The sequence below is a fragment of the Girardinichthys multiradiatus genome, chromosome Y (genome assembly GCF_021462225.1).
Source record: "Girardinichthys multiradiatus isolate DD_20200921_A chromosome Y, DD_fGirMul_XY1, whole genome shotgun sequence".
Classification (NCBI taxonomy): Eukaryota; Metazoa; Chordata; class Actinopteri; order Cyprinodontiformes; family Goodeidae; genus Girardinichthys; species Girardinichthys multiradiatus.
This window is the reverse complement of record NC_061818.1, coordinates 16,852,495-16,863,527: the sequence shown is the minus strand read 5'-3', so window position 1 is coordinate 16,863,527 and position 11,033 is coordinate 16,852,495. Positions and strand designations below refer to the sequence as shown.

General features: G+C 38.8%; 1 protein-coding gene across 1 annotated transcript in view; it reads right to left on the bottom strand.

Moving 5' to 3' along the window:
- Nucleotides 1-1,115: 1,115 nt before the first annotated feature.
- LOC124864899 (growth hormone secretagogue receptor type 1-like) overlaps nt 1,116-11,033 on the bottom strand; it is a 36,856-nt gene continuing 26,938 nt past the window's right edge. Inside the window, exon 6 of the mRNA XM_047359859.1 lies at nt 1,116-1,211. Coding sequence (XP_047215815.1) covers nt 1,116-1,211 — 96 coding nt within the window. The remainder of the gene's footprint in view (nt 1,212-11,033) is intronic.

Sequence of the window (11,033 nt, the reverse complement as noted above, 5' to 3'; positions counted from 1 at the left end):
CTCTTCGCTACATTCTCACACTACTCTCCAATTTTGCATTATTTGCTGTTATTTCAGCTTTTAACCTTGTTCTCTCTTTTCTCTTCCTAGAAGCGTCACCTGGCCTGACTCTGTGTCTACCTGTGACACCTTTCTGGAGAGGGGAATCGTCCAAGCTTCTGCTGGCAACAACTTAATGCTCACCCTCTACCGATGATCCACGTGGCCCTGTCTTTCAGTGTTTAACCCTTTCTCTCTCCTAGACATGGCGATTGACTGAGCTTTACTGTAACTAACTATATGTGCTCTCTTTCAGACTCTGACCTTGAAAACTGGCTCAGAGTGTATCTGTTCTTTCTTTCTAGGTGAAACGACTAAAGGAGCTACATCCATTAACATTTACTTTTCCTTCCCATAGAAAGTACTGCTGGATCAGTGCTTCTTTGTTCTCTTTGTGTCTCTGCTCTGTTCTCTCAAACCCCTAGTCGGTCGTGGCAGATGGCCGCTCACACTGAGCCTGGTTCTGCTGGGGGTTTCTTCCTGTTAAAAGGGAGTTTTGCCTCTCCATTGTCACTACATGCATGCTCAGTATGAGGGATTGCTGCAAAGTCAATGCCAGTGACTGTCAACTGTCTACATGCTCATCCAGGAGGAGGGAATGCTGCAAGTCACTGACCCGATGCAATCTGCTGGGTTTCCTTAGACAGAAAAACTTTTTATCCAATTTAAATAAATAACTAACTCTGACTGCACTGTTCAATGGTTAGGATTATTTTGAATGTATGTACCTGACTGTTGTGACGTGCCTTGAGACAAAATGTGTTGTGAATTGGCGCTATATAAATAAACTGAATTGAATTGGGTGTGTTTGTTATTTGGTGCAGTTCGCTTGTACTTTTTGCAAGTGAACTACAACTTTTTAACAAAGCCACACGCGATGATTGCTGCTCCCATTGCACAGAAATGACTAGGGCGGAACAGAGCACAGACCGGGAAATGGAGGAAAACTATCAAGGAAGTAATGCTTGCTGGATTTCTGTTTTGCATATTTGTGCAATTATTACTGCACAAATAAACAAAATCATTACGGGTGTCAAGAGCAGCTCATTCAACACAGGTTTTGCATCGTTCTATGTCTAATTGTAGAACAGCGTCTGCAAATGCTTCCTGGAAGCTGAGGGAGACGATGTGCTCTGCACGCCCTTACTCACAGCATGCTGGTAGCAACGTCGCTAAGCAAAAGACAGCACATCATGAATGATTTTAGCACAGCATTCATTAACAACATTTGCTACAGTGGCTTGTTAAGTTCAAAAAAAGTATATCTTGCCTGTGGTTGGGTCAGATCGGATATTCACACCAGAAGCGAACTGCACCAGAGTCCGTTTAAAAGCGGACCAAGACCACCTCAACAAGTGGGTATCGGTCAAGTTGTTTGGTCTGAATCAGGGCTTGCTTGATTATTCTCCCACCTGAATGAAAGGTCTGGACCACGGGGGTTAAACAACTCCTGGTCCGTTTAAAGCGGACCAAGCGTGGCAGGTGTGAACATACTTCTAAATTTAGGGACTTGGTGCAAATTTTGCTCAATTCCTCAGAATTGGGCAGAACCCTGACCACTAGATGTCAGCAAAGTTTCTCCAAATCTATCCATCATATCTGGAAAATGTATCAACGAGCATTGATATGACAGTTACGCTACCATGGCAACATTTAGAGCAGAAGCAGTTTGAGCCAAATTTGTGGCAATAGTTCACAAGGATTTAAAACGTGATGAAGCAATGAAAGCAGTGGAAGCTACCACTACCCCTTGGCCAGAACAACAGTTGATAAACACAGACTGAATGCAGACTGGTGGGGAGACTGGTGGTCAGGGGACCAAGGAGTTACAATGACTTCTTCAGCCACTTCCTCTGCTGCCTAGGCATGAAATCTGAAGAAGATTAGCTCCTTGGAACTCTACAAAACAGAAAAATGCAACAGTGAAGTAAAACTGTTAAATGAATTAATGTTCTGTTTTCTAAGACCTGTCCTAAAAGAGGCCAAAGAAAAAGCTGCTCAATTTAGCAGGAACCTTGCTGCAGGCTGAAATTGCTTCCTGAGAAAAAGACTCCGTTCCTTTCAGTTTAACACACAGAATATCCCTAAAAAGGGAAAGTTTCCCTGGAGTGACTGCTTAGCAAACGGTCACCATGACATCTTCTTTCAGCTGCTGCTTTGCTATTACAGACCAAAGAACAGAGGCTTTTCTCACAGGGACTGTTCAGACTTTTGTCACAATGAGGTTTAAATGGGCAATGATCCAAACCCTACAGTGATTCTTAACCAATACATATTGCTATATGCATTATTTGAGAGGATGTGATGCAAAAAATACAGAGCAGTGCAGTGAAGAGTAAAAGCATAAAGATCCTACAGTTATAATTAACTATCATTAAAGTGTTAGCGTCTGGATTTGTGGCTGTCTACTCCAAGATCTAATGAGCAATCTGAGCTGTGAATAAAACATGAAGACTCCAATTTGGTGCAGCTTTCCTAAAGTTGCTGTTTAGGTTCAAGGTTGGTACAAAAGAAAATCAGCAATGATGTTAAGTTTGAGGAATCAACGCAAATTGCAGCTACAGTTATGGTCAGAAGTTTAGATACTCGCAGCATTATTATGAATGTGACATTAATTTTAGACTTTTAATGATAGATATGGTTTCATGGAGCAGAGAGGACTTTTTTTCATAGACCTTATATTTTCAACACGTTTGAGGTTGTAGGCATTTCAGAAGCTGCAGAAGTTCATTTGAAAACCAGTTTTGATGTTTGTTTTGGATCATTGTCCTGTTAGAACACACAGCTATGACCAACCTTCCGACATCTTGCTGCTGATTTGATGTGATATGGAAGAATTTATGGTTGTTTTCTTATTACTTGGTATGGTTTATTATTATTATTATTGTAATTATTATAGTTCTTGATCTTCCCTGGATTCTCTAGTTTTATTTCTCTTTAGTATCTTTGTGGTTAATTGTGTTTTATTTGTTCCTTTGCACTCTTCTTGTTTACTAGTTTATTTTCTGTTTCCTTTCCAGTTAATTCAGTCAGTGTTCTTAGGTTTGTTTACTTTTGTATTCAGGTTTTTTTTATAGGTTCTTTGTTTGTTCTTAGGTTGTTATTGTTGTTCCTATGTTCCCTCTAGTTTCTCTGTTTACTTTAGTCATGATTATTCTAGTTTTCTTATTCCCTATTTGATTATTTATCTTTGTCTATAGGTTTGCTTGGTCTGTGTTTCTGTTTATTGTTTATTAGTTATTTTGCCCATCCTCATCCTTTGTATTTGTTTCACCTGTTCCTTCTGCTTCCCTGCCTCCTTGTCACACCTGTTCCCTGTTTTCTCTGATTACCGCCCTTTGTTATCTCTCAGTATATTAGTTGGTTTTGTGTCTTTGTTCGTTGCTGGTTCCTTGTGTTCGTCACTCCTCGTTCTCGTCCATGATTATGCTTTGATTTTTGCCACACCTTGCCTTGGAAAACCTGCAGTGATTTTGCTAAGTTTTTTGACCTTATGAATAAATCTTTGAATTACAAAGATGATCCTGCCGAGCTCTTGTCTGCACTTTGGTCCGATCCAAAACCACAACGTGACAGTTCATTTGTTAGGGGTATTATTATAACCTAGCCCTAAGTGAAATTTCTCCACAACTTTTTTCAAAGTAAAGTGGGCTTATTAAAAAAGTTTTTACTTGTGAAAATTAATCAAAAACATGAATTATTGTACTTTTACATAAGAATCACTCTCTACTTTCTGTTTCTGTCTCATAAAATCCTCATAAGATACAATGAAGTGTGAGGTTGTAATGTGAGAAAACGTGAAAATGTTTAAGGGATATGAATATGTTTTAAGGCACTGTAGTTGGTCGTGTATTTTTGCATGGTGCCCATATGTTTGCAGATCCTCAGCCATGTTTCAGATCACACTGTGTAATCCTGGTCTGAAAAAAGGCACACAATATCTTGTATGACATTGTGGAGTAATGAAATGAGTGCAGAGGTCCAGAATAGGACGTGACAAGCAGCAGCCTTTTATCGTGTTGCCAGCTGCAGATTCAATCAGCTTTTATTTATTAGTAAGACTCGCCTCACCTGTCTTTTTTTCTGACTTGACCTCATCCACGTTTGTCCGCTTTCTTTGTAAGTGTAAACAGAAGACAGCATAGATGAAACTCCAAATAAGCACTGTGCTGGGAATCAGCAAATACATCTCAAGATGCTCTTGAATTTGCTTTACTAAGAACATGATATGTTGCTGTTTAAGATCTTTTGGCCTGTTTTATGCTGTCCAGTAGTTTCATTTTAGGCAATAATCAGCCCTGAGTGTGCCTAGTGAAATTGAACTGTCTAATATTAAAATTTGTTTTATAATCTAAAACAATTAAGTAAGTAAAAACTGAAGAAATCTGTAAGGGTGTTAATACTTTTTCTGCAGAGTCACAAAGCCAGACTCTCAGGCTTCATAGCAGGAAAAGCAGTGATTGTCATAATTTTTGTTACCTAGAATCAATAACACATCCATGTGCTCCATACCTTAGAGGTCTCTGCTGAAATCCCTCCCTCTGAGACAACACAGCCACTAGTATTGAATGCTGTTTGTAAGCCTGACTGAAAGTTTCTCCACATTTTATTATTAGATTCTTCAATCATTCGGTGCATAGCTTCTAGTTGTGCTGGGGGCTTACCTCCAGCACTACTTACCAGTGTAATGTCAGCTTGTGTGTGTGTTTAGGATATAAATTTGATCAGTAAAGTCTCTTGGCTTGGTATGCGTGCTTTTCTGTTTTTTAATGAAGCTTGTAAATCTATGTTTAGACCCCTGATGGGGAAAAAGAAAAAGCGCTCTTAAAGTGAGAAAGAGGCAGAGGCCAAGTAAACAGATAATTACTTGCATTCTTCTTTCCAGGTTTCTAAAGTTTAACTTTGTGAGCAGCATATTGTGCATCTGGCATATTAACAAAAACATTTTGAAAGAGTTTTTTCCTCAGTTTGTTCCTCAATATTTAGTGCCACAAACAACCACAAGCTTTACAAATAAAGATCTGAATAGTGTGGTGTGCAATTGTATTCAGCCTACCTTAGTCAGTACTTTGTAGTACTTTTGTTATTGCAGTAACATCTTTAAATCTTCTGTGGTATGTCTCTGCAAGCTTTGCACATCCAGAGACTGAAATTTTTGACCATTATTCCATAAATTAGCTCAATCTCAGTCAGGTGTCGCTCAACATAAATGTATTTACACATATTCTCAGTTGGATTTAGATCTGGACTGTGACTTGGTCATTCTAAACATATATCTAGGAAATCAAAACATTACCACAGGTTTGACACATAAGTGAGTGGATTTCTCACAATTTCGTAGCACACCACCCTCTGATGGTAGACAACATTTTACACCAGCAAGAATCAAATTCAAAATGAGTGAATATTTGCACAAAAGAATAAAGATTATCAGCTCCAACATCAAATATCTTGTCTTTATGGTGTGTTCAACTGCATATAGGTGGAACAACAATGTCCCGACTTCATTCGCATTGGGGCATTAGGGTACCACAGTTTCCTTAAAGACGCCACCTTGGATGAAGTTCTCTCACTTCTTAGAGGAGTTGTATGAGTTAATGTAAATGTTTGGCAGTAAACAGCATGCTAATGATTTCTGAGAACCAGTTACAATATGGACTAGGAGTGTTTGTTGTTTAAAGCCTTTAATAAATACATATGAAGTCATTAAAAAAGATTCAGTTTATAGCACTGATGTGCTTATACAGCACCATTTCTTGATGTTTACAATCTGCTGGCCTTAACCTTACTTTTAGACATGACATGTTTTTTGGACTCATGATTCCATGGGAGTGTTGGATTTATAGTACACTACTATAGTACTACTATAGTACAGTTATGTTTAAAGCCCGCAGAGAGCAGCATTACTTCGTCTCTGCATGGTTGTACCTAAGGAAAAGCCTTTTCAGATGAAAGTGGCCAGAATTAAATCCAAAAGAAAAAAATCTGAAAAAATTGGACATTTTAAAACCGTTTCTTTCGTATTTATAGAAGTCTCTTGTTGAAATGTCTGTCAAATGCACAGCAGGAATGATCCTAAAGAATGACTACAAAGTAAACACTAAAAGTGCTTTGAAATTGTCTCTTCAATGCTTACTGCTAGACAGCTTGTAAATAATAAGAAAAGTTCTCTTCACTTCCTAATGCACCCAATAATATATCTGAGGTGCTAAAGATTGACAAACATAAGCAGAGATTTGACAGCTAATCCATGCTGTGTAGACTTGGTGGTAGTAATGTTATAATAGATCCATAAAGCTGAGACGAAACAGCACTAAGAGCCAGACTGGACAAATAGGTGTCACATGTCACCGATGCTCTTTTGGCTATTGATCTAAGAGCTTACCACAGTGAATTATTGACAATTACACTGGAAGACAAAAAAAAACTGTGTAGAGCTGTGCTGCTTCAGACTGGAATATTTATTGCTTAAAGAACTGTTCTTAGTGAACCTCTAGCACAGTGGTTCTTAACCTGGGTTCGATCGAACCCTAGGGGTTCGGTGAGTCAGTCTCAGAGGTTCGGCGGAGCCTCTGCCAATGAGGTAAAGACACACTTGTGTAAAGTCAATGATGACACGCCTCGCTTGGCCATCACTTGCTGCAGAGGATCACCTTACATTGCTTGGCCAATCAGTGCTGCGGGGAATTTAGTGCACGCAGTAGTCAACAGCTGTCGTAGTTGTACGTCGTGTGGTTTCTTTCTTAATATTTTAATCCATACTAAATATGTCGAGCAAAAAAAGAAAGTGGTCGGACGAATATGTACAACATGTATTCACGTGTATCACGGAACGGGATGGGATGGGAGTCAGCGTCCAATCTGCATGATATGCAATGCCAAGTTGAGCAACTCTAGTCTCGCACCGGCAAAACTTCTTGAAGTTGCATGGAGATGGGGAATACAAGGTGAAACAAGCCAGATTCGATGAAAGGGCCACTTTGCCTGCTCTTGGATTTGTACCCATTAACAAACCGATCCTCACAGCATCGTACAAAGTTGCTTACTTGATTGCAAAGCAGGGTAAGCCACACACCATCCGTGAAACACTCATAAAACCAGCGATGGCGAATCTGATATTTGGAACAGCGGCCGAAGGTAAATTATCCCAAATTCCTCTTTCAAATGACACCATCAGCGTCAGAACAGAAAACATGAGTAAAGACATCTTGGCTCAAATAGTTGCAGATCTAATTTCAAGTCCGGCAAAATTCAGCCTTCAACTTGACGAGACCACAGACGTTTCTAATCTTGCTGTTTTTGTGCGCTATGTGAAAGAAGACGTGATAAAAGAAGATTTTTTATTTTGTAAGCCTCTTACAACAACAACTAAGGCAGCCGATGTAAAGAAGCTTGTGGATGATGTTCAAAAATTTGTTTTTATCAAGACAGAAACCGATGATTGTCATTCAGAATCAGCTTTATTATAATCTTGCAAGAGAGAAGGATTTTTTACAGCATTGGAGATGCGCTCAGTAGTGCTGCCAAATTGTTCTGACCAGACAAAGCAAAAGTTCTATAAGCTACAACAGTTTTCAAGGTGACTCTCATGAGACCCAGAGAGACGAGGTGAAACCTGTTGTCCTAGACATAATCTTAACAGTGTGGCTTACATATTATCTCACACAGCTGCAAGCAGAAGGCTGAGAAACCATTACTCTAAGACTAAATAAGAGAAGAATGGAACAACACTGAGGGGTTCTAATACTTTTGTCAGTTCCGGTAGAGTATCAAGGAGCAAATCAAGCAAGGCAGTAAAAATTTCCATAACAATACGGAGACTTGATTACACACAGGTGGATTCTATTTGTCATCATCAGTCATTTGGGACAACATTGGATCATTCAGAGATCCTCACTGAACTTCTGGAGTGAGTTTGCTGCACTGAAAGTAAAGGGACCGAATAATATTGCACGCCCCACTTTTCAGTATCAAGGAGCAAATCAAGCAAGGCACAAAAAATTTCCATAACAATGACTTCTTCAGAGACAACAATCTTTCATGGGATATGGTTTCTGCAGTTTGTACGGACGGAGCTCCAGTCATGCTGGGAAGAAAGTCTGGTTTTGGTGCGTTAGTAAAAGCCGATGCACCACACATCATTGTTACGCATTGTATTCTGCACAGGCATGCGTTGGCAACTAAAACCTTGCCTCCAAAAATGGCAGAAGTATTAAAAACTGTGGTGGAATGTGTGAACTATGTGCGAAATAGTGCTCAGAGGCACCACATCTTCAGTGAGCTGTGTAAAGAAATGGGCTCTGAATTCGAAGTACTCCTGTACCATTCTAATGCTCAGTGGCTATCCCGGGGACAGGTGCTGTTTCTGCCATGCGTGTTGAATTAGCCTTGTTTTTGCAAGAGCAGCAACATTGTCATGCAGATTGCTTCAAAAATCCTGAATTCATTGTAATTTTAGCATACAGGGCTGATATATTCACAGCTCTTAATCATCTCAAGCAGCAGATGCAGGGTGTTGGAGACAATATCATGGAGAATCATATCCAGCATGGGTGAGACAGCCATTTACGTTTACTGTTGAGACAGCGGATGTCAATGATGAATACCTCGACGAAATCATTGAAATTCAGCAGAGCCAGGTTCAACTACAGCTCTTCAGAACAACAACACTCTCAACGTTTTGGTGTCGACAAATGGAAAAATACCCAGTTATTGCTAAGAAAGCCCTGGAATTTTTTTATACCATTTGGTACAACATATCTTTGTGAGCAATCCTTTTTGAGGATGCTGGACATAAAAACGAAGAAAAGGAACAGACTTTGCTGTGAAGATGACATGAGAGGAGCACTTGCATATCTAAACGCATATCTAAACTTGTCTCCCAAAACAACAGCAGAAGTCACACTGATTTGCAGGTATGCAATTTGTGCAATGCTTTATTCTGGCCCCAAAAAAGTATTTTGTGGATTCAAAACAACAAAAAACAAATTAACTTTAAAATAAAAAAAGCAAGTTATTAAAAAATGTTAAATTCTTTAAAAAAAATCCAAATTTATTTTTAATTAGTAAAATAGTAAAAAAATATTTTTTTGGGCTGAAATTCTTTTATTGGGCCAACATATTTTTTGGGGGCCAGAATAAGGTAATACCGTAATTTGTTGTGAGTTCATGGATTGTGTTGGTTTTGTTCTTTGAACACGGTGATGTTAATGCACGGTTCATTTTGTGCACCAGTAAAACATATACCTATGTCTTAAATTTGAAAAAAAATCATATTTTATTTATCACTAAAGAAGGGTTCAGTGAATGCACGTATGAAACTGGTGGGTTCAGAACCTCAAAAAAGGTTAAGAACCACTGCTCTAGCAGCATAAATACGTCAACTGTCAATGTATGCGACCCATCCACAATGGTCCATCTAAAGCAAGAACGTCCTGATCATGAAGATTAACAAGCTGTTAAGAGGTCTGTGCACAAAATGGGAGTTCGTGTTATACATCATAGCAGCCAATATGAGCATGCACATAGATTAACACGTGAGTGACATCCATGGAGCAAAACATTTTTTACTGATGGATGGAACAATCACTCAAGACAGTAAAGTCAAACCTACAGATCAATGCATTGGTTTAAATGACATTACTGACATGGACTCCAGAAAGCGTAAAAAGTCACATCAGCAACATACGTTGATCCCCATCAAGAGGTCAGTGGGTCTGTTAAGGACATTTCCATAAAGCCAAGTCAAAGCCAAATGTCCATAATATGCACAACAAATATAGCAACACCCATACTGGCAATCATTCATGATAATTTTAGACCTTCCTATTTACAGCACTATAGCACAAAAGGCCTACAAGGGCATACTGGTTTATTAATTTAAATCATCTAATGGTAGCGAGTAAGTCAATACAGTGTTCATGCAGCGCCCTCCTATGGTTGTGCCTGGTAACTGTTAAAGGTTGTGATTAAATAGGAGTCACCTCGTTAAGGCCTAGCTGTCTGAGTATGATTTCTGTTGCTGCTATACTAAACTTCCAAAACTAATAATGGGCAAGAATGTTCCGTATATTCACAGGTCTTTGCATTCATGCCACTACGGTTAAGTGAAATATTTACACTGCCTTAGAAAGAAAACAGCTGAGTTAGTTCAGGCATCTGATTTGGAGGAACCCTAGACTTCAAAAACAACAGAAACAGGGAATGGCAATTTCTTTTTTAAGAACATTAGCCACCATTACCACTGTAACCAGTCTTTAATAAATTAATGTGAACAAAAAACAAACAAACAAACCAAAAAAGTCAACCATTTTACAGCTTATTTTAATTTTAACATATCAAATGCGATCAGGACATAAACACATTGAGCATCCACCTTTGATTTACAGCCAAAGTGTGCATTATACCAGTCGTGCATTAACTGCAACACTGTCAATACACTGGCAGTCAGCAATGAGAGAGATTCATCATTCTCCTAACAAGCTGCCCATAGAGGAGAGTTTCAAGTCTATTTCAAATCAACATATCAAGACTATTTTTCTAAGAACCTGGTTCTTAGAAAAGAAGAAAATCTTGAACACCTAGCAAGAATAGGGTTGATTACAAATACAATCTAATCAATTGTCCCTTGGCCCGAGGCTTGTGTGTCCACTGCACTTCAAGAAATCCATTCTCGATCGTTACCTGCTGACAGACAGGCCTGCATAAGAGGAAATGTCCTTAAAGCAAGATATACAACTGTAACTGCTGTCGAATAAAGGCATTTGTAGCTGTATCTGTCATGTCAGTGCACATAATTTGATGTATGTTACATAAAACACATCAAGCTGTATGAAACTACATGAATCAATGTAATAGCCCTGCCTCATTTGTCTGTTTGTCTGTATGTTTACAGATGTAAATATGCATATTCTAACAAATGTGGTTTAAACAGATTTAAATACATATATTCTTAAACTTGTTATTTATATAGTCATTTAAAACATCCAGGTTAT